The 25,118-nt window shown below is 41.5% G+C and overlaps 1 protein-coding gene and 1 long non-coding RNA gene across 2 annotated transcripts in view; one reads left to right on the top strand and one right to left on the bottom strand.

The window, feature by feature from the left end:
* The window catches only part of FBXW8 (F-box and WD repeat domain containing 8), a 120,736-nt gene that overhangs the window by 29,630 nt on the left and 65,988 nt on the right, over positions 1-25,118 (bottom strand). Inside the window, exons 6-7 of the mRNA XM_077875799.1 lie at positions 15,019-15,215; positions 11,832-12,038 (exon numbers count right to left, since the gene is read on the bottom strand). Of these exons, the coding sequence (XP_077731925.1) occupies positions 11,832-12,038; positions 15,019-15,215 (404 nt within the window). The remainder of the gene's footprint in view (positions 1-11,831; positions 12,039-15,018; positions 15,216-25,118) is intronic.
* LOC144299928 (uncharacterized) overlaps positions 1-25,118 on the top strand; it is a 53,944-nt gene that overhangs the window by 2,959 nt on the left and 25,867 nt on the right. The window lies entirely within an intron of this gene.

Below are 25,118 nucleotides of genomic sequence, written 5' to 3'. Positions count from 1 at the left end.
GTAGGCAAGGCCCGTGTGCGCTCCCCACCACCACGTGCCAATGCACCTGCAACCCCCGCTGTTCCAGGACTGGACTCTGCCTGGGAAGGCACTGCCAATCACTGCAGGCTGTGCCAACGTGGGGGCTTTGTGGTGTGGGCAGATGTCTACAAAGGACCAGAGTGAGGCCAAACCAACACCTATTGTGACCTAAACCTGAAAAGAACCCAGAGAGCAAGAGTACGCTTGGGTGAAAATGCAGGCAGACATAATCCAAATCTCTCTCCCTCTCTCTCAACCCTACGTCCATAAATGCTGGAAATAATAAAGGCAAGGCAGGTCTGCTCTGTGGGGGTGAGCAGAATATGGCTCTCTGCTTTGCTTCAGGGCTCTCCCTAGACAATCTCTGTCCTAGTGCTAGAATAAGGAACAGAGATGTGACCACAAAGAACTGGTTGAGGGGTACGTAAAACAGGAACTGTTCCTCATCAGAGCATTCAGCACAATGAAGAATTATGCAAACGTATAACCAAAAGCTGACAATCCTCACATCCTCCTGTTAGGCTCCCAACATGCCTCATGGTAAACAGAATGTGCAGCCAGCTTCAAAGCACTTCAGCAGTAACCACAGGTAACTGCTCACAGCCCTCATGAGAAAGCTTTTCCACCTCTTTCATACATGGAAGAAAATGAAGGCTGCTGCTGATGAAATGAATTCTTGAAAATCACAGGCAACCTGGACATCATTTCTTTAATAGAAAGACTGCAAGCAAGATGATCCCCATGGGACAGTGTCAGTAAGCCTACAGACTTAACATCGGACTCGACGTGCAGGCTGTCACACTGGCCTGGCTCTCCGTTCCCATTTGACTAGCCCAGTGACTTCTAGCTTGGCCCCAGGTTAGACAGGACAAAGGCTTAGAAGAGGGCAGAGTGTGGACACATAGGACAGCTGATGGGCGAGAGTGAACAAATTCACTGAATAGTCAGGGCCTTTGGTGTCAGGCAGACGGTCCACCCTACAGCTGTGGTTCATGACTGTACACCCACATAAACACGAGCTTAGAAGTGCTTCACACATAAATAATACTATAAATTGTAGCTGTTCATAATAATCCTGATATTCCTTTCACATAAATCCTTTCAGAATATTCCATGTGATTCTCACAACCACCAAGTGGAAGACAAATACTACTACCTACATTTTATACATGGAGACGCAGAGGCCTAAATCATTTTGAATAGCTTGCCCCAATTACGTAGGTGACAATAGTAGCCAAGGACACAGCAGGCAGAGCCCAGGCAGTCCCATCCCAACGTCAGTGTCTGCCACTGTATCACAATACCTTTCTGGTTTCCAAGAAAAATGGTTATTAATGATGACTAATGTTTATAGTGTTCTCTTAGGTGTAAAAGACTACCATGATGCAGTCTCTCACCTGCTCCCCACAATCACATATGGGGTGGGTCACACGATTTCACTTGCTGTACACATGAAGAAATGGGGGTGTGAAAAGGTCAAAGCATTTACAGAGTTATAAGGTTTTGGAGCCAAGATTCAAACATGGGTGGTAGGCCTCCAGGCCCATGGTCTTTAAACCTCTATCCCACGGGGCACAGCGTGTCGCCCCAGGACAAGAAGCATCACAGTAACTCTTGACATGCAGATTCTCAGGCCCCACCCCAGACCTCCTGACTCAGAAACCTTGGGGGTAGGGTCCAGAGATCCATATGTTTCTATACCCCCTTGGCATTTGAGAACCCCTCGTTGCACCTATACTGCCTCCCAAGCCAAAAATGAGTCTCCATCATGACATATTACTCAGCTGTAAATGCTTACTTCCTGCCTCCCAGCTAATGCTAATCTAGTTAAGGATAGCGCTGGGCAGTAACTACCAAAAGGTGAGATTTAGACCAGGTACCACACAAGTCAGAAAAGAAGGGTGCTCACTGAGAGCCAGGCTATCAGTAAGGCTCCTTCTGAGAAGTGAGACTCTGGATGGACCTTTCCTGCAAGGACATGGAGAGACAGGAGGGAAAGAGGGAATGCTACCACTAATCAGTAACAAACATGTCATATCATAGATTGAGTCTTACTGGAGCAAAGGACACATTCTGGAGGTGTGGGATGGAGGGCAGGAACTTGACTCCCATAGGTCTTGAGGGCCAGGCTGAAGGCTAGCACCAGGGCTTTACCCACAGTCCTCAGCACATAGCCACTGCTCCGATAAAGCCTGACAGAAGCTATGAGGAGGTACACTAACAGGTGGTATAAGAGTTCAGAGGTGCAGAAAGAGCAGGGACAAGTGAGGAAGGTGGACTGGGGAGCAATTATTTTCATGTCATTTTTGTGAACATGAGACAAGAGTTCATACCCCAAGGAAACACTGCAGTATAATGAGGCCACCTAGGAGAGCAGATGGAGCCTGACCAGAGGTCCTAGCCTAGAAAGATCCAAAGGATCTGGGTATTGAATTTGGTCCACGTCCAGTCAGGGAGTCCCATATCAATGGACCTTTCTGGAGCAGGAGAGGAGCAGAGGCTGGGGCCCAGGTCCCAGTAGTGCTTTCTGCACGCCCCAGTTCAGACGGTTCCTGGCCTCGTTTATTCTAATAGTTTTTGTTTTGAAACAACCAGTTATCATCTTACAATCCTGTAGATTGGAAACCTACTGTGGGTCTCATCGGCTAACACCTAGGTGTCAGCAATGTTCCCTGCTGCAGCATAGGGAAGAATTTGTTTCTTTGCTTTTTCCAGCTTCTAGAAGCTGCCCACATTATTCCCTGGCTCTTAGATCCCTTCCCTCCATCTCCAAGCCGTCAACAGAGAGTCAGGACCTTCTCACAGGGTACCACCCTGGCCTCCTCTCCTGCCTCTCTCTTCTACTTTTAAGAACCTCTGCAGGATGCCTGGGTGGCTCAGAGGTTGAGCATCTGCCTTTGGCCCAGGGCATGATCCTGGGGTCCAGGGATTGAGTCCTACGTCAGTCTCCCTGTGGGGAGCCTGCTTCTCCCTCTGCCTATGTCTCTGCCTCTCTGTGTCTCTCATGAATAAATAAATAAAAAAATTTTTTTTTTTTTAAAGAAAAGAACCTTTGCGATTACAAGAGGCTTACCCAGATAAGCCAGAAAAATCTCCCTATTTTAAGGTCAGGGGATTGGCAACCTTACTTCCATCTACAACCTTCATTCCCTTTTGTCCTGTAACCTAACCTATTCACAGGTTCTAGCAATGTGGCCATGTGGTGAAGGGGCACTCTGTTGGATTTCTGGCCTCATCGTGATACACTGTAAACCTCATTACTCATCTCAAATTCCTTCATTTGGAATATGATCGCTCAAACTTGGACTGAGCTGAGTTTTCCTTTACTCTGCAAATTAACACACAGAGAGAATGCTTAAAAGAGTAACTTTCTGTCCATTAGGACTCATCTGCAGCTCAATAATTTATAATTATTAACCTACTCTAACGTGATGCCTCACTGAAACTGGAGTGCTGAGTAGATGAATAAATCATATTCCATCTATATGCTGAATAAAAAGCAAAGTTCTCTAACTTTTAGTATTTGTTAGTCTAAGCTGCTACGTGTATTTGAAAACAGTGAAATGTCTTCAATAATCTGACATCCCACTCACACAGGTCATTTTCTGTGTGCCTGTCTGGACATAAACACATCAAAAGCATGTAGCGTATTCTATAGTGTTACTGACAAACATTTCCCATAGCCCTCCCCCCACTGCCCCCTGATCTTTATTAAGTGAAAAACAAGCTAATTTTTTAAAAAGAATTTTATTTATTTATTCATGAGAGACACAGAGAGAGGCAGAGACACAGGCAGAGGGAGAAGCAGGCTCCCGTACGTAGCCCAATACAATACTTGATCTCAGAACCCCAGGATCACGACCTGAGCTAAAGGCAGACACGCAACCACTGAGCCACAGGTGTCCCAACAAGCTAATTTTTAACCCTCACAAAACCTAGTTGAGTCTTGGCACAAATATGGCCCAAACAGCATCTGGTCAAAGAAACCAAAACCATACTTATCTGTGAGGTGAAACAAACACAAAGGTCAACTCCAAGTTCACACTCTTCCTTGGGTGTGGATTGGTAAACCAGGATGGAAATTCCACATAAATAATCAAGAAAGCCATTAGCAAAATTGGGTCCTATTAACACACCATCTGTAGATCTTCTTTGGATAGGTGAAGAGAATTACAAGATACAAACTTCCAGTTATAAATAAATTATGGGAATGAAAAGTACAGCACAGAGAATATAGTCAGTAATATTGTAATAACATTGTATGGTGACAGATGGTAACTACACTTGTGGTGAGCATAGCACAATGTATAGAATAGTCAAATCACTGTTATACACCTGAAACTAATATAACATTGTATGTCAGCTATACTTCAATTAAAAAGAGAGAAGAGGGGATCCCTGTGTGGCTCAGTGGTTTAGCGCCTGCCTTTGGCCCAGGGCACGATCCTGGAGTCCCGGTATCGAGTCCCGCATCGGGCTCCCCGCGTGGAGCCTGCTTCTCCCTCCTCCTGTGTCTCTGCCTCTCTTTCTCTATCATAAAATAAATAAACAAATCTTTAAAAAAAAAAGAGAGAGAGAGAGAAGAGGGGCACCTGTTGGCTCAGATGGTTGAGTGTCTGCCTTCAGCTCAGGTCATGATCCCAGGATCCTGGGATTGAGCCCAGCATCAGGCTCCCTGCTCAGCAGGGAGTCTGCTTCTCCCTTTTCCTCTGCCCCTCCCCACTGCTTGTGCTTGCTCTCTCTCTTTCTCTCTTTCAAATGAATAAATTAAAAAAAAAAAAAAAGAGGAAAAAAATTAGACCCTAAATAAAATTCTAAGCTAATTCAAGAGGCAAAGGAGAAGAAAGGCAATGATCCTCATATACTTCAGGATAATCATCTTGTAATCTTGTACAAGCTTCAATGTTTATAAAAACTAGGAAATGATACAAATGTCACTGGTATACAAAAATCATGCAAATGTAAGTGAAGACAAAAGATGTTTAAGACACAGTGCCAGCCCTCTCCAATAAGGCTTCTTGTGTCAGAGGCTCTGACACAAAGTGACTCAGCATTCATATTAACTTAATCCATTAGTTCTGCAAGAAGCTAAATTAATCCATCCCTTATCTATTCTAAATGTATTCTTCCAAAAACAATTCTTGGGAAAATGAATCTTGCAAAGCATCACAGACTGTTATCCCTACAAGCATGGCTTTAGCCCGATTATCCTTGCACTAGTCCCCATGTTCCAGCCAGCCCGTATCACCCAAATGCTGCTCCCCTGCCTCGCCTCAAACTTCTCCCCTCCAGGTCTGTGGCCTGTGCCTGGGTTTGCCCCCTTCCCAGTCTTTTCATGATGAACTCTAACTTGACCTAAAGCTAGGGGGTGGGAAGGTGAAGGAGGAACCTGACAAGCGCTGAGCACCAGCCCCAAACAAAGCACATTGCCTGCCTTTCCCAGGTCTTCTCCCTTTCCAAATGGGGGATCTTAAGGCATGCACATAACCCACCTAAGGTTTATCTGACTCCAGAACCTTGCCAAGTCCCCAGTGGCTATTCCACTACTTGACTGGAGCTGAAAATACTTTCTCCTGTATTTCCATCCTCTGAACTGTCATTCCCTCTCAAGAGTGGTTCAGGACTGCTAGAGACACTAAAGCCCTCTTAACTTCCTAAACAGCAGCAATATTCCAAGAAATGCTTTTTGTGGAGTCACTTGTCATTGGTTGCATAGGCTATCAGAGGTGGTGGTGTCCCAAAAGGTCTCTAAAGTCAGAGGTTCCATGCTCTGCCCTGAGAAACCCTAGAGCCATGGAGGTGCTTTGGGGTTTCTACAGCATGTGAGAATTTATTATTATTCATTAACAACACAGAACGATTGTCTCACCTCCTGGTACCATTTTAGTGCTAAAACACATATGAAATGCATTTTAATGTTCAATCATCAATGGTTTATCTGTATAACTTTTCATTGCTCTGAAATTCAGCAACTTCAATAAGAAGGCCTCCACAAGCCTCAGGTCCATCTTTATGGGGAGAAAACCACCTTTCTGTTGCTAAGTTACTGGTAAGGCCCATGAGGCAGTAAGCCCCACACAAAGGTTGTTTTGATTCATCTCAGTTTCCAGCACGATCAGAAATCTAGCACATCAAGGCACCTGGGTGGCTCAGTTGGTTAAGCATCTGACTCTTGATTTCAGCTCAGGTCATGATCTCAGAGTTGTGATCTCAGTGTGGTAGCATTAAGCCCTGCATCGGGCTCCCCACTCAATGGGGAGTCTGCTTGAGGCTCTCTCCCTTTCCTTCTCTTCCTCCCTCCACTTGCACACACACTCTCTCTTTTATTTATTTTTTTAAAGATTTTATTTATTTATGAGAGACATAGAGAGAGGCAGAGACACAGGCAGAGGGAGAAGCAGGCTTCTTGCAGGGAGCCCAAGATGGGACTCGATCCCAGGTCTCCAGGATCATGCCTTGGGCCGAAGGCTACCACCAAACCGCTGCACCACCCAGGGATCCCCTCTCTCTCTCTTTTAAAAAAAGAAAAAGAGAAATCTAGCATACAGCATGGGTGCAATAAGCAGTCACTAACAATGGCAGCAACCTCAACAGCAAAAATGGACCTTTTTGGTAGTCCACATCACTTAGTAACCCAGAAAACGGGTCTCCAAGAGCTGTTTTCCTAAATTTCTCCAAGAACAAAGTATATATAAAAAATTTTAAAGCTTTTAAGGTGAGAGTGAAAAGGAAATTAGCCATTTACTTTGTGAACTTTCAATTTTAAATTAGTCATCCTGTTTGTAAAATATGAAGGTTTTGTTCTCTGGAATAGAACTTTGAGCAAAAGATGGATTTCCTATTCTGGTGTAGGTATGGGAGAGAGGAGCCCGAATCCATGGGCACTGTGTTTCTGATTCCAAGGGCTTTCTCGGATATATGTTTCAACTTATGATGAGCACAAACCACCAATCCAGAGTCCTTTCACGTCCATGAACAGGGAATGATTATCATAGGAGACGTTAGCAATTATTTTCCAGCGTGATGTAAGCTGAGGCAGCAGCGCCAAGCAAGCGTCCTTGTCAAACACGTTCCAGCCTTCTGGATTACTTCACTCACATCTCCCTGGTTAGGATGCACGCCGCATGCTGCTTAATACAATCTGCCATCCAATGCCAAGTACTTCAGAACTAAATTAGGAAATATGTCCAAATACATGGAATGATGCTAGGAGCCCTAAATGGGTCTCTTTCCTTTATGAGGCATGAGACTCTTCGTCAACATAATGCTCTTAAATGAGGCAATTCTAGCTTCTAATCCTCTACCTCTAAGAGCAAAATTTAATTCAAACAGCATAAGAATTAATAAAGATAATACGGTATCATAAATAGCATTTTCATGGATGAAGTGTTTTTGACAGATTCAGGAAATGTGAGACATAAAAACAAATCTTAGAGCAATGGTAACAGAGTTGACACTGATTTTCGCACTATAGCACAATGGAGGCTAGAGTAATTGCAATAACATTTGCTTTCCCTCATGATCACATGCCACTTAGCAATGGCTATCTTTCAAGTTATTTATGCCACTGAAGTCAAGAGCCCAACAAGGCAATACCAAAACTCTGGAACTTGGGCAGCCTGGGTGGCTCAGCGGTTTAGCGCCACCTTCAGCCCAGGGTGTGATTCTGGGGTCCCGGGATCAAGTCCCACGTCAGGCTCCTTGCATGGAGCTTGCTTCTCCCTCTGCCTGTGTCTCTGCCTCTGTGTGTCTCTCATGAGTAAATAAATTAAAAAAAAAAAAAAAAAACAACAACAACAACAACAACAACTCTCAAAACTCTGGAACTTTTAAGTCTGGGGATCCCTGCACACAGGCAAACCAAGATGTACCAGAGCACTAACTCTCTCTCTCTCTGATCCTTCCTACCTGAGCTGGAAACAGCTGAACAACCAGCTGTATTTACAAGCCTTTTCTTAAGACTAAATACATCTATCTATCTATCTTTCTTTCTTTCTTTTTCTTTCTTTCTTTCTTTCTTTCGTCTTTCTTTCTCTTTCTTTCTTTCTCTCTCTTTCTTTCTCCTTCCTTCCTTCCTTTCTTTCAGAGAGAGGGAGAGAGAGAGAGAAAGCATGTGCGCACATGTGAGGAAGGAAGGGCCAGAGGGAAAGAGAGAATCTTTTTTTTTTTTTTTTTTTTGTATATTTTTTTTATTGGAGTTAGATCTGCCAACATACCCAGTGCTCATTCCATCAAGTGCCCCCCTCAGTGGGAAAGAGAGAATCTTAAGCAGATTCTATGGAGCCTGATGCTGGACTTGGTCTCATGACCCTGAGTTCATGACCTGAGCTGAAATCAAGAATTGGGCGCTTAACCAACTGAGCCACTCAGGTGCCCCAAGACTAACTACATTTGTGCTACATTCCTTGGTTTCATTTCCTTAGGAGACTATGTATATTAACAGAGCTAGGCTCCAACAAGAGCCAATTTGCTGAAGTCTGTGTAGAATGCCATTTGAATGCTCTAATGCCAGGAACACAACTGGTGTTCTCTACCTCTGTATTGAAAACATGTCCAGCTGGCTAGCTAGATGTATGAACGGATGGATTTGAATCATTATTACTTGATGCTCAGACAGCTGTGGTGCCTATAATATGCTAACGTGATCAATATATGGTACAAGGATATTCTCCAACTAAACAAAAATAACACCTCTGGAATACTTCTACAGGTTAGGAAGATTCTGGTTGCTGACTCAAATTCTGTATCAACATTTGGACTTCACTGTCTGCTTTGATCACACTTAAGCAACAACGGATTATAACTAAACCCCAGTTCTGTATCAATACAAACGAAGATAAACCAAACTCTCTGTTCTCATAAAGCCTTCATCTGAATCCTAAATATACAAGCCAGAGGCACAGACACAAACCTCTATGTGTATGTAGTTCTAGGCAAACTCTACTGCTAATAGTCTCACACCAGCCTAATAAAATGTGCTGGGCCACACGCTGCCAGGCCCAAGCAGATAAAACCAAAACATGGCATTCACAAGCACAGGGACACTGGGCACTGCACATGAGACTGTTTGGGAATTATGATATTACATTATAGGATAGCAGGATGATACTAAAATCTTATTTAGTCACCCATAACATGGCTTAATTCACTCAGAAATGTTACAGGACAATTACATTTCCTAAAAATGCAAGTTTTTCTCAGGAAGCAGAGAATCCATTGAACAAAATCAGATGGAAAGTGCTGCCTCCTGAAAAATGAGGAAAGTTTCATAGATATAGCTTGGCTTCCCTCGTGTTCCAGTGGGTGGCATTCATGTTGGAGAAACATCTCAATGCAAAGTTATTACTGCACTACTAACAACAACCAGCCATCCACCCACATAAGTGTTGGAAGGTTTGGAGCTACACTCACAAAATATTTGGATGACTAATGTTACTGTTAGATTCAAAGAGATCATGAAACACATTCTCGTAGCAAATTTACTACTCTCTTCATTTTAAAACATCAATGAGGGCAGTCCCGGTGGCGCAGCGGTTTAATGCCGCCTGCAGCCTGGGGTGTGATCCTGGAGACTCGGGATCGAGTCCCACGTCGGGCTTCCTGTATGGAGCCTGCTTCTCCCTCTGCCTGTGTCTCTGCCCCTCTCTCTCTGTCTCTATGAATAAATAAAATCTTAAAAAAATAAAATAAAATAAAACATCAGCGAAAAATACCAGTTAATAATGACTTCTTTGAGGAACTATAAACTTTTCAAAGTGAATTTTCATAAAATCAGTGGATTAATCAGTTGATGCTTATAATTACTGCTTTTAAGCGGGTGGGAAAACCCAAGAGACAGCCAAAAACTTCCTTACGTTAATATCTAAAGGATGTGCCTAGGCTAATTTTGTGCTGAACTATCCCCTTTACTGGTTTCTCAAATACATCCACTTAGGTAAGTAAAAGAGAAAGAGGACTTGCCTATGAAAAACTGATTAAAATAGGACAAATTTAAACCAGACTAGCGCTAAATATAACTATCACCTCACTACACTGAGAACTTGAGAAATAAAGGAGATAACCAAAACTTGAAAGTATGATGGATGAAAACTAAGAAAGCAAACAGTCTCTCTTCTCTCAACAAATGAGCTCACTGGTGACCAGAAAAGAAGGTTTTCTCAACGCCTTACAAAACCAAGAGCTCTCCCCTCCTGCACCCACTCCCCCAGGATGGCATGGCACAGGAGTTAGATTATGCTAAGGCCATCTTTCCAGCTAAATTGTGTTGAATGTCCTCCCACAAAACAGGCCAACTAGAAGCATAGAGGGAGTTCGTTGTCACAGTGAGGTTGCAAAGAGCCACATGTATTTTTGACTGCTTTATGCACCTTCCTTAACGAAGATTAGGTCATTGCAATCCAGGATGCTTCAATTCTTTAAGCATTTACTAAATTACAAAACCAGTGAACACCTTGATGAATGAGGTTTTATCTTGGAGGGGACTATACATAGGGGAAACAAGATGTAAAAATCACAACCAGAGGCCAAACTTAAAACTATGAGTGGAGGAAACAAGCAGGAAGTGTCATGATGGTAATGCTCACATGCCAGGCACTATGCTTAAAGCTTTACAGACAAGTTTTTATCTGACCCTACAACTTTATGAAGTAGCTACTATTCTGACATCCCTTTTTACCAATGAGAAAACTGAGGCATAATGAGACTTAAGTAACCCCCTTAAGGTCACACAGGGCATAGATTACTAGTGTGTTGGGACTGAAGGTCAGGCTGTGTGCCTCCGGAGCCTGCTCTTCAGGCCATAATGCTGCTCCGTGGAAGAGGGTCTCCTTGCAGAAGGAGAGGAGCTGTTGGCTCAGGAAGTTCCTTCCCAAAGATAGCACCCACTGCCAGCGGGGTCAAGATCAGGCAAATTGGAGAAAAACAAAACAAAAGTTGATCCTTTTCTCCCCTGATTCCACTGGAAGAAACAGAGATAAATCAGCTTTAAGACTAAGTACTTGGCCTATAGTCAGGATAGTAAAATATTAGGTAGTGATAAAATTTAGTCATCATGGAAACAATTTCAATTAAAAACCTGTCTCCTTAATTGTGACTCAAAGATTATCAGAAGGCACTTTTATACACTATTAGTGAGAAAATAAATTTTGGTGCAACCCTTTTAGAGGGCGATTTGGCAATGTCCATCACCATCTTAAGTGCACAGACCCTCTGACCAAGCAACATAATAACTGCTAGAATTTCTCCTAGAGGTATACTACACAAGGACTTTTCAAAGGTTGCAGTACACACTGTAGCATGGTCTTTAATAGCCCAAATAGTGAAAGCGACCTAACTGCCTACCAGCAAGGGGGCTGAATAAACAGACTATGGGTCGTAAGCATACACTGGAATCCCAGTGAGAAGGAGCATGGTATGTGCTGACAGGGAATGCTCTCCAAGGTAGATTACTGAATAAAAATGTTGAGTACAGGACAATATGTATACTATGATCTCATTTCTACAAAGATAAGTTTTTAGTGTATAAATGTACCTATAAATGCGTTAAATTTTTCTAGATGGACACCTAAAAAATGTTTAATAGTTTCTTCTGTGGAGGGAGGCTGGGGGAAGGCAGGAGAAAGGAAACAGTTACTTTTCATTTTATATCCTTTAGAAGTGCTTGAGATTCCTCTTTTTCACCATGCTGAATATATAGTGCCTGAATACACCTTATAAAATATAAACAGAGAGATTTAATTTTTTAATTGCCTTATAAAAAATAAAAATCAATGTTCTTTTTTTGTTACTTATACATCTTACTATTTTTGTACCTTGTTTCCTTCGTATACCCATCCTAGACTCTTCACACCAAAAGCAGCCTGGTTGGCTGAGACATCCAGACATGTGACTGGCTGGCCGTACACATAATGGAGGGTTCTGGCAGAGTCTTCAGCCTTTAGCAGGTATACCAGATCTCCAGCCGTGGCCACTGCCACAGGGTACCTTCCAGTATCTGGTACTATTTCAAGGTAGTCAACCTGTGAAAGGATAAGAGTTATGTAGCCCATCAGATCTCACCTATAGTTCCTCCTGACTTGGTAAAAAATACAATTTCTCCTACACATCAATAAGGCCAGCAACCCTAACAGAAAAAGACAGGCAAAGGGTCACAGTTCACAGGAAATGAGAACATAGTTCTCACACTAACAAAAAAGTTGCTCTTTGTAAAAGAAACATGATATATTCCTAAAAAGAGGAATGTGAAATAAAAATTCAGCAATACCATTTTCACCAGTCATATCAGCAAAGATCAATTAGCCTGCTAGGACACTGATCTAGAACTAGAGGAAGGGACAACCACATTTGTGGATCCCACTTATGGTTGGTGGGATGTAAACTGGTCCAGCCTCTCTAGAGAGACACTGGCAAAACTTACCACAATGTCAAAGGCATATGCGCTCTGAACCAGCAAGTCAGCCCTAGGAATTTATTTACAGATAAATTCACACATATGCAAAACAACTGTGTACATGGTTACTTACTGTGGCACTATGTTGTCTTAACTAAAACTGGGAAAGCCTAAACATGCCTTATTAAGAGACTAATTAACAGTGTATCTATTGGAATACTATGCAGCCACAGAAAACAAGCATGAAGCATTCTTTATAAACTGATACAAATGGAATCATCTCCAAGATAAATTTGGGGGTGCGGGAGGCAAGGAAGCAAAGTGATATGATTCACAGTGTGCTAATGTGTGTGAAGGGGGGCCAGGGGGACCAGAGGTACCATGAGACATATATGTGGCTTATGCAACTATAAATCTGCTAACAACGGCTGCCTTTGAAAAGGGCACAGAGTTTTTTGATGGAGTGGAAGACAGATTTCTCCCTGTAAACCTTTCTATATCTTTTAAATTCTGAACCATGAGGGTATAACTATTCAAAAAATTTTAAGTTTTTTTTTTTTTACAAGAAATTGAATGAAATCCACTCCGTTCCAAATTAGCACACTTCACATTTTAACATTTGTGCAAATACCAAAAATGATATTTGTGTTGCTAAAAGACTAAAAGTACCTGAGTTACATGTCCTCTGCTGGCTTCAATGTCATCGAGGGTAGAAAGGCTGCCACCAGTACTTTTATGCCACTTCAGTACTCCTGACTACATTATTGCAACACTTTCTCTAAACTGCAGGGGAATGAGGCGTTCCCTTTAGGAATAATTTGCTTGTCTATGTCCCGAAGTGGCACATTTTTCCTGAGCACAGTTTACACCAGGTTTTCACCTCGAGTAAAATCTGAGAGCACAAAAGCAGAAGGTGTGCCATGCTGTGTAATTATGAAAACCACTGTGTAAAAGGACAGCACTGCCCTGACAATAAGCCAAATGAGTTCAAAAGCCTGAATCCTGAGGACTGTCCAAAGGAGCTTGGGAGAGCGTAAACATCCGGGTGACTATGCTAATCCTCCGGCCCAAGAGTGAGCATGGCCCCACATCCCCAGCCAAGAACTCATCACAAAGGACAGACGTTCTCAGCCAGTAGTACAAACTGGGGAACACTGCCACTGTGATTCAGGGAGCCTATCTGGGGAAGACAAAAATGGCCCAGCACTAATGGGCCAAGAGGTGCCTTTTTCAGTGACAGCATATTCTATGGCAACCCCTAACCCAGGAGGAGAAATAACACATAAGAAGTATAGTAACACATGCCTCCAGCAGTGTCTGCTTCCTTCCTCTCTCTCGTATTCTAAAACTCATTTCTTATTTTCCTAAAATCAACATCCTCAGTCTAGCCATTTAATTTCACTTTACTGTTGGAGTATTGACAGACCAAGAGGCTCATATCGGCTGTGGTTGTGCCATTCGCCAAGAGCTATAAACTACTTCAAAAAGCTTCTAGTCTATGCCAGAACACCACCTTATTGCCAAGGCAGGATTTACCCTGTATAGAGGAACTCACATCTTAAATAATTGTCTGAATTCATATAATTATTGCTAGTGTAGAATGTTCTTTAGGTAGAGACCAAATAATAAACACTATGGTAGTTTTAAGAACAAACAGAAAGATAGTACTTCCACATTTTTCTAATAAAACTCCAAAAGGAGCATCAGGCTGTTTGGGGAAACCACCACCCAAACTGTAGAAATTGGTCTTTAAGGGACGAGAAGCTTATTGGGGTGAAGTGGTGACACCATGGCTTTTTAGTTACTCAAGCCTAACAAGATTTCTAGCAGGGTGAGAAAGGGAGGAGAACAAGATCTGTTCCGGGTTAGACCACCAATTCATCATTCAATACCGGCTTTTCTGTTCACTCCTCCAGTACTGCCAAAATCAAGTGTTTAAATTAAATCTAAATTTAGCAAAGATTTGAGCTCTTTCTTCTTACCACAAAATCATCTCCTGCCATATAAACATGGAGGCTCAAGTACAACTATACTTGGAGATAGGATCTATGTGAAGAGGTCTTAAGGTTGGCTGAGTCTCACACAGGACACCCTGGAACGCGGCTATCCAATTAACACTGACTTAAATTTATTTTCACTCAGGAGTTACTTTTAATTCCAGGTGAGAAAATCTTAGGCGGAAGAAAGTGCAGGATGGAAATCTTCCTTCCCATATGGACTGGGATGATACCACTGAATTCATTTTCACTTCTATAATAGGCCAGAAACCAAGCTCAGATTTCCAGGGGTGAATGTGAAGAAAGCTGAGGACCACAGCTTCAGACCCAGATGAGAAACCTTAGCCTTAAAGTCAGCCCTGAGGCTTGAAGCACAACTTCCTAGCTTTGAGATCTGGGCAAAGCCTCAGATTGGCTCTAAGCCTCTATTGGCTTTTTGGTAACTGGGGAAAAGAATACTATCTATTTTGCAAAGCTACTGTGAGATTTAGAAATGTTAAGGCCCACAGGAAGCCATGAGTGAACAGGAGCTGCCACCATCATTACCATCTGTCCCTCTGAGACCTGGAGATTCCAGAATGGTGAATACAGTGACTGGACTAAAAAGCTTACCAGTTTCTGAACTTCAAATTCAGCAGTGATTTGCCAATACCCCTCCTCATTGGGGCGTAACATCACAACATCAAAAGCAGAAGCTGTGGCAACAGTTGCATCTTCCTGGCTGAGGGCTAGTGCCTGTATTCTTGCGTCATGCTCAAAACGATGGACAGGATACTTTCCAGTCCTTAGATCCCAAATATTAAGAAATCCTATGTAGAGAAAAACAATGCAGGTAGCCATTTTTTTTGCAGGTAACCATTTTAAATTCACTTAGAATGCACAATTATAAAAACAATTGTGCAATATAAAGAAAACTAAAAGGTAAATGATCAATTTGCATCACATATAACAAAGGACTAATTTCCTTAATAAAGAGTTCCTAAAGTTCAAGGAAAAAAGCAATTAAGAATTGAGCAAAGGACATGAGCATCTTGGCCACTGAAAAAGAAATACAACTGACATAAAAATAAAAAAACAAAAAGTCACTCACAATTAGAAAAATATAAATAAAAACGGGAATAGAATATTATTTTTTATCAATCAAATTGACAAAGGTGAAAATTTTCATAAAACATTTTGTTGAGGATATGGGAAAATAAATTCTATCCTCTATCTTAATAAATTCTATCTATATTTAAATATCTTAAATTGTTGCTGGGGATGTAAACTAATTCACCCAACTTTGAAGGCAATTTGATAATATTTACCAAATTACAAATGTATATAGGATAGTCACTGTACTGTTTTTTTTGTACTGTTTTTAATTATGTCAAAAATATTAATAATTAATTTAAAAAATTAATGTAAATGTTCACCACACTTTGGAATTTAAATTAAAAATGACCAAACAAGACTGAGTCACCCTTATGTATAAGAAAATGAAATTATCAACAAAATATATTACTAAATGAAAAGAATAAAGGACAGAATAGTGGTATATGTTTTAACAAATTTATACACAAACACACATATACATAGACTATCCTTGTGTAGGAAGGAGACCCAAGAAACTTTACTAATGATTGGTCTTGAAGGAAAGAAACAGAAGAGATAAGAGTAGGAAGGCATTTTACTATATATCCTCTTATATATTCTGAAGATTTTCCCCAAAATTATTTCTACCAAAAAGATAAATTCTAGAAAATGTTTTTATAAGAGAGACTTAAAAAGAATGGGAGAACATATATCAATTGCTGAATTTTTTTAAAAAAGATTTTATTTATTTTAGAGAGGAGAGAAAGTGACTGCAAATGAGCATGTGAGCAGGGAGGGGCAGAGGGAAAGGAAGAGAGAATCTCAAGCAGACTCCCTGCTGAGTGTGGAGCCCATATGGGGCTTGATCCCATGAACTAAGACCATGACCTGAGCCGAAATCAACAGTTGGATGGCTAACCAACTGAGCCACCCAGGCGCTCCTTGAATATTTCTAACATATGGAATTCTTAATTCATTCTAATTATTCATTCATTCAACAATTATTTCCCAGTTTTACTGATACAACTGACATACAACATTGTGTAAGTTTAAGTTGTGCAACATAATGATTTGATATATGCATATATTGTGAAATGATCACCAAAGTTTAGTTAACATCCATCACCTCACATAATTAACAAATTTTTCCTTATAATGAGAAATTTTGAGATCTACTCTCTTAGCAACTTTCAAATATACAATACAGTATTAACGATATCATCATGTTGTATATTAGATCCCCAGAGCTTATTTATCTTATAACTGGAAGTTTATATACCTTTTGACCACCTTCATCCATTTCCCCTACACCTCCAGCCCTCAGGAATCACAGATCTGTTCTGAGTTTGTTGTTTTATTAAATTCCACATGAGATCATACATTATTTGTTTTTCCTTTGGTTTATTTCACTTAGCATACTGCCCTCAGGGTTCGCGCATATTGTTGCAAATAGCAGGCTTTCCTTCTTTTTATGGTTGAATAGTATTCCATTGTATAGGAATACCAAATTTTTTTTTTTAAAGATTTATTTATTTATTTATTTGAGAAAGAGACAGAGAGACAGAGAGACAGAGACAGAGACACAGGAGGAAGGAGCGGCAGGCTCCTGCCAGGAGCCTGACGTGGGACTCGATCCTGGGACTCTAGGATGGCGCTCTGGGCCAAAGGCAGGTGCCAAACTGCTGAGCCACCCACGGATTCCTCAAAGTTTCTTTATCCATCAATCCATCAATGGACATTTATGTTGTTCCCATATCTCTGCTATTGTGAATAATGCTGCCATGAACATGGGATGGGGGTACAGAAATCTCTTTGGGACAGTGATTTCATTTCCTTTTGGATATAAGCCCAGAAGTGGGATTGCTAGCTCATATGGTAGTTCTATATTTAGTTTTTTGAGGAACCTCCACACTGTTTTCCAGAGTGGCTGCACCAATTTCCATTCCCACCAGCAGTGCATAAAGGATCCTTTCTCTCCACAGTCTCATCAGCATTTGTCATCACTTATCTTGATGACAGCCATTCTAACAGGTGTGAGACATCATGCAAACAATTACTGAGCATGTTATAGACAGGGCACTGCTCTAGATGCTAGCCAGATAATGAAGACAGCCATTAACCTATACTCTACAAGGTTCTTGTATTTTACATCCTTCCCTCACATCACACTCTTCCAGCCACAGTGAGCAGTGGTGCTTTCTTTTTGCATCGTTCTAAAATATGAGCTTGACTATCCCACACTTGTTAAAAACCTTGATTTCTATACCAATACACCCTTCTCTCCTGCCCCCTGAATGCCGTTACCCAGATGAATTCCTCTTACACTGGCCACATCTCCACCTTTCTCCAATGGTCTGCAGCAGTGAAACACAAGTGTGGTCCCCAGGCCAGCAGTAGCAGCAGCGGCAGAGTCACCTGGGGGCTTGTTAGACATGCAGATTTGAGGGCAGCAGAAACTCTAGGGATATGTATATACACACACACACACACATATATATATACTCAAGCCTGAGCACCAGTTGTCTGCAGGAACTTATACTTTTCTATGAGAAATATAAACTTTTGGGGGCACCTGGGTGGCTCAGTCAGTTAAGCGTCTCTTGGTTTCAGCTCAGGTCATGATCTCAGGGTTGTGAGATTGAGCCCTGTGTGGGGCTCTGTGCTTGGCAGGGAGTCTGCTTGAGTTTCTCTCTTTTTCTTTCTCTCTCTCTGCCCTTCTCTCCCTGCTCACACTCTAAAATAAATAAATCTTAAAAATATACATAAACAAACTTCCCTGTATTTGGGGTGCCACTTCATCTTTTCCTGCCAAAAAATAACTTTTTATCATTTCTACCTACTTCTTTCACCTCAAAGATTTACCCAAGAAAATAATTACTGTCTGTATCATGCTCGATAAGGTCCTGTTCAATTACTACTGATTTTTCAAAATTCACTGAGAAATGATAGTACAGAAATAACAGTCTGGCTTATCTGAATTCAAATCCAGCTCTACCACTTGCTAACTGAAGACCCTAAGCAAGTTACTTGAAGCTGTGAGCCTGTCTCCTCATCTGTACAACTGAAGATAAACTACCTACCACATAGGTCTGTCACACAGATGAAAGGACAAAAACTATGCAAAAGGCTAACCATTCCTACCTTTTTATGTGTTCTGTAGGGCCTGCCATGTTGTAAAGTATATTTAATTAATAATGCAAATTTCTTCTGTTGCTCATCTAAAAATCCAGTCTTTATTCCTGTAACTTCCTATTACCTAAAACAGATAAAGCTTTTTCACTTTTCTTCTCTTTGCAATCCATCTTCCCATCTTTGTTCCTTGACTTGTTCTGTCTATAAATAGCACATGCTTTGAACTTAGGATCTTACTATAAAGCACCATTCAGCACTAGAGAAATGCAGACAGAAGAAAATAATACGTGTGGGCTGCTTTGCAAGACTTCTGAACTGCTAGTAGGCAAAGTAGGTGATTACAAACAAAAGCCGAGCTTTCTTCATGTCAAATGTTGCTGCAGACATAAGACAGTGTTCCTTTCTAAGAATTGTGATAAACTCAGGGGATAAGCAGATCACAAAAGGCTCCACAACACATTCCCCTGGCAAATATTCTGGCTAATTCTTTCCACTCTGACTCAGAAGAAATAGGCTGCAGAAAATGCCAATGGCTCTACTCATTAAAGAGGAGATAGGCATATTCCAAGATGTGGCTCCTCCAAACACTTCTGCATTACCTTTGTTTGCATTTGTTTGGACACATCACAATAATCAGTGATGAGAAATAAAAATTGTAATTTGCATAGAGCTTTCGAGTATTCAGACACTTTCATTTGTCTACTCTCATTGAGTACTCACTTCCATTTTGGAAGGAACATCATTATCCTCATTTTACAAAAGGGAGCAAAAGCTCTGAGTGGTTAAACAACTGGTCCAAAGCCACTTGGTATGGGATGAGGCTGGGCTGGGATTTAGCTGGGAAAGTGCTGGATATGCGGTTGCATCTACAGTGCATAAAATAACTATGAGCTCCACGAGTAAATGACCTAGGCTTGCCTGGATTCTGCCAAATGTGGAAGTTCTTCAACCACAGCTCACTCTAAGCACACATGGAGTTTATCTATAAACACATTTTTCATTATTAATCAACTACTTGGTTTTGTTGGCATCATTATTTCAATAGAATCATATGCAATAAAATGGCCTTTGCTGGAAGGTTGAGTTTCACAGAACTATCCTAAGAAGGGTCTTTCTGGAAAACATATTCTAGGGTTCACTCAATTCAATGGCTACATTCTTTTTTTCTGAATGCTTATGGCATCATCATCATCTGTGTCAATTCTACTTCCTTCAACCACAAAGTATAAAACTCAGACTTTCCCTTGTCAATGGCACAGTCCTCAGAGACCACTGTTAGACACATAAACGTTTAAGGATGTTATGCCATCTGGATGAAGTGACCTTTGTTGTATGAAATGCCCCTTTTTATCTATGGTTCTATTTTTTGCTCTGAGATCTACTTTGTCTACTTTGGCACTCCAGCTTTCTTCTGATCAGTGTTAGCACAGTATGTATTTTTCTGTTCTTTCTCTTTGCCATGTGTCTTCAATCTGAAATGAGTTTCTCGTAGACAACATGTAATTGGTCTTGCTTTTAACTGGAGTGTTTAGACTACTTACCTTTGGTGTAGTTATAGGCATGAATGAGTTTAACCTACCATTTGGCTGTTTGTCCCCCCTTATTCTCAGCTCTCATTTTTCTCTTTTTTCTGCCTTCTTTTAGACTATTTGGATTACCTGAATGTGTGTTTATTCCCTTTTAATTCTCTTGTTGGCTCATTAGCCAAATCTCTTTGTTATTTTAGTGGCCACTTTAGGATTTTAGCATTCATCTTTATTTTTTTTTTATTTTTTTATTTTTTAAGATTTTATTTATTTATTTATTCATGATAGTCACACAGAGAGAGAGAGAGGCAGAGACACAGGCAGAAGGAGAAGCAGGCTCCATGCACCGGGAGCCCGATGTGGGATTCGATCCCGGGTCTCCAGGATCACGCCCTGGGCCAAAGGCAGGCACCAAACCGCTGCGCCACCCAGGGATCCCTAGCATTCATCTTTAACTTACTCGTCTGCCTCCCAAAGATACTGGCCCACTTCACAGGAAGCATGAGAGCTTCACTGCAATGCACTTTCACTTCCTGCCCTCCAGCCTCTGTGCTATTGTTGTCATATTTTTTATCTCTACGTATGTTATGAAACCCAGGTACATTGTTATCACTTTTGCATAAGGTGATGATTCTCTTTCAAAGAGACTTAAATAGTAAGAAAAAAAGGCCATGTGTATTTACCCATGTAATTACCGCTTCTAATGCTCTTCCAATATCACTTTTAACATTAAATCCTGCCGTTTTTGCAAGATTTGCAATTTAACTTTCCAGCTGTGTTGCTGGATACTTGACCCAAAAGCACATGGGCAAGGTGGGCAGGAACAGATACAGCAGCAAATAGGGAGAGACGGTTGAGTGGAAGTTAATTGTATAAATGATCGATCTATCAGTTAATAGTTACATCATGGCTACTTTTACAATCCCAACACTGCAGGGACTTGAACAATACTGGAATTATAAGAATGTCTTAGAATATTGTAGCTGATTTCCCCCCAACCCAATAACTCCTTGTTAACCAACATTTAGCCAAAAGGGAATTGATGCGGCAATACATTCAATAAGTGTTTGCTAAGCCTCTGCTTCAGGTCATCCACTATTCTAGGCACCAAGGAAACTACAGCAAACAAGACAAAATGAAGTAAGGAAGTCATTGACTGCATGGGGCGAACATTCTTGGGGCAGCTATTAAGCGTCTTGTCTGGGGGCAGAGAGGATATGACCCCTCTTTTCATAAAACCCACATTTGAGAGAAACAAACACATAACAGAAAATACAAAGTGCAATAGGAAAATGAATAAGCTTAATGTTTTGTCATTTTGTCACATTTTTTTAATATCCCCAAAGAAGGGGCAGCTAATTTTTCCAGACATTTCAAGTTGACCTGGATGCACAACCATTACAAGACATTAAGGAAGGAGTAAGTTAGTCAATGCCTGTCAGAGCCAAATATATTCAGTTGTCAAATAAGTGGTAATTTTTAAGTTTTTCTTTTAATTTTTATGTATTTATGATAGTCACACACAGAGAGAGAGAGAGGCAGAGACACGGGCAGAGGGAGAAGCAGACTCCATGCACTGGGAGCCCGACGTGGGATTTGATCCCGGGTCTCCAGGATCGCGCCCTGGGCCAAAGGCAAGCGCTAAACTGCTGCGCCACCCAGGGACCCCAAATAAGTGGTAATTTTTAAAATCTGATATAAATTCATTTGAAAGGCCATGTTTTATTTCACAGAAACAGCAATAATAGGGATTCTTTGGCTCTTGATATTGTGTAGACTTCTGAAGTGGCAGGATTGTGTCCTTTTTCTCCCATATTCCCTATGTCAGTGAATTCAGAACATCACTGGCAATGTGGCTGATGAAAGTGGCTGTCAATAAAGGTTTGCTGAAAGTACATCTCAGGTTTTAGCAAGGGACCTTTGGTTCTAAGAAACAGAAATTCATTGAAACTTGCTTAAATACCAAAGGGAAACCAATTGGAAAGGAATGGGGCTATTTCACGGAACCCAAGGGCAAGAAGTAGAGCTGGAGGATTGTAAGGAATCTGAATCAGAGAATAGAAAGACATTCAGAATACCAGGGCAGTGTATGTCTTCTGTATACACCACTGATCTTGCCTCTGCAACTGTTTAATTCTTTTCTTTCTCCCCACAAGCCAGCTTTCAATCCTCCCCATTCTGTGGGGTTTTCTACTCCAAGGACACAACCAAGACTAAAAGTGTGAGGCCTGAATGCCACATCTCAGTCGATGAATAAGCTGCCCACAAGGCCGCCAGTCCCCATCCTTGTCCAACCAACTGAGGCCAGAGACTAAGTCAAATACTATGAATGTGTCCCTCTCCAGGGGCTAAGGAGGTTCGCTGGAGTGAGGAGACACTCCGAAAAGTTCCTACTACATTTATCCTGCAAATCCAGTCAATATAAAACAAAAGGTCTTAGCAAATTTAAGGGGGAGGTTCTGTGTAGCTCCTCAGTAGTGATTTGAAAAGCAGGTCGTTGCTATAATTTCCTGAACAAGGCATAATCTCTAAGAGCCAGAGCTTACAGCCCCCATTTGCCCCACCCCAGGGAAACTAAAAGGAGAGCAGGTGTCTTTCTCTCTTCCTGACGACACCTCAATAGCTGGATAAAAAATGTTTAACTCCGAGCTAGCACTGGGCTTACAACAATATGGCTTCATTCATGAGAAATATGAAAAGGACGTAGACAAAAGAAGAAAAAGGGTCTCTCAAAAAATCTGGAAGAGCACAATGAGTGAAGGCGACCAGCCCAATCAAGGAGACAGGAGTGGGGCTTGGTGGTCCCACCTGCTCGATGGGCTCAGCACTCTCCACCTTGACAGGCAGCAGCAGGGCTGAAGGAACTCTGAGTTCACTCTCGACTAGGAACAGTCGTTAACAATGACATGAGTAACGATGGCCAGTCTTTTGAGGAGACATAAAGCCTGCTCAGCAGCTGTGAATGGGCACCCATGCCAGTTTGCAACATGCCCCTCCCACCTCCCTGAGGAGGCCAGCCAGAGTGTGGTAATGAAACTGCACATAGTGGAAATGGGATCTAAATGAGTTTAAACTGATTTATGTTAGCTTTTGTAAAGATTACTCGATATCAGGAAAGTGCTACCACTGTGAAATAATGTCAACAATCCTTAAGACCTCTGCCTAATGGTACTTGCACAGAATATTTATATTCCTCGTCCTGGGAACAAGGACCATAATGGATACCATTTTTGTTTTATTAGGGATGCATATTTAAATTAATCTGCTATTTGCCTAAACAATTAGCTGCTTCTGTTTGTGTGCACAAAGCCAAAATTGCAATTAGGCTTCCATCAAAAAGATAAGTCCCAACTAAAACTGTCCCGGTGGAGTCGTAAGAGCTCAGGGCAGAACTTTCCAAAATTACTTTTTAGCATAATGGTAATTATGTTAATTGCTTGAAAGGTAAATAACTGCTGAACTGGTTTTGGGGGGGAAAAAACACCACATCAATTGGCACTGCCCCTCCCCTTTGATCTTTTTCACACACCATAAAATTTAAAACAGGTTAACAGTTTAGAAAGTCACAGACTGGTCACCTCCTGAACCCATACAGCATCTTGTGGTCTTTAGCGCTTATTTTAGCTATGAGCTCCCCTCCACTTGAGCTTGCAGAATAAATGCCTGAGGCTTGGGTCAGTATCTTACCACAGCAGCTTCCCCACCTTATCTGAGAGGATACGTTCCCAAGACGCCCAGGAGATGTCTGATGGTGGATAGTTCCAAATGTGCTATGTACTCTGTTTTTTCCTTTACGTATATACCTATGATAAAATTTTACTTATAAAAAAAGCTCAGGAAGAGATCAATAATACTAAAATAGAACAATTATGATGATATACTGTGACAAGTTATGTGAATGTGTCTCTTTCTCAATACACCTTACTATACTGAACTTACTCTTCTTCTTGTGAAGGTGTGAGAGGGTAAGAGGCCTGTGTGAGGACATGCAGTGAGGTTAGGGTGTTGTGATGAGCGCTAGGCCACTCCTGACCTGCTGACACGTCAGAAGGAGGATCACCTGCTTCCAGACTGCTGTGGACCAGGGGTAACTAAAGCTGCAGAAGATGAAATAATACAGATAAGGAGGCACTGCTGTAGGCAAGTAGCAGGATCATTTAACTACCATTCAGAGACAGTGAATGAAACTATTTGTAAAAACAGCTGGTAACTTCCATTTCCATCACATACATTTTCTCGACTTGCCTATAAGTAAACAGGAGTCATGAAAAATTCCTCAACAAGAAAAAAAGCATTTTAACAAAAATTTAAGATCTACCCACTGTACTCATTAAATGTGTACTTCCTCATTCATTAAGTCCATACAACATCACTACAAAATGTGTGCTAGAGATGTAAAGGTAGCATAAAGTCTGAAAGGACAAAACAACTTTTGATTTTATGGAAGAGGCAGCTGGGGGTGGAGATTAATATCAGTGCAAACAAGAATCATGATGAGGGGTTAAATTCTTAAGAAAGAGAAAGCAAGGACACCTGGGTGGTTCAGTGGTTAAGCATCTGCCTTTGGCTCAGGTCATGATCCCAGGGTTCTGGGATCGAGTCCCACATTGGGCTCCCCAGGGGGAGTCTGCTTCTCTCTCTTCCTATGTCTCTGCCTCTCTGTGTCTCTCATGAATAAACAAAATCTTTAAAAAAAAAAATCTACCGTGCATGTCCACCCTCAATACTGCAGCTGAACACAACCATAAAGCTGAACTCTGCTGCTTACGGAGAAAAACAATAAATGTGAAACCATCCTGGAAGCTATACTTTAGACTGACAAGAGCATCCGAATGGGCTCTTGATCCAATAAAGCAACTGGTTAGGCAGAAGCAAATCGGTGACCAGATAGGAGATCGCCAAAGCAGACACTGAGTCAAGAAGCAAGCAAGCTGAGTATATTTAGCAGTGTGAAGTTCAAAGCAGATGAAAAACGTTTGA

This window comes from Canis aureus, chromosome 27, assembly GCF_053574225.1.
Source record: "Canis aureus isolate CA01 chromosome 27, VMU_Caureus_v.1.0, whole genome shotgun sequence".
In the NCBI taxonomy this organism is placed as follows: domain Eukaryota; kingdom Metazoa; phylum Chordata; class Mammalia; order Carnivora; family Canidae; genus Canis; species Canis aureus.
This window is presented reverse-complemented; position numbering and strand designations above follow the sequence as displayed.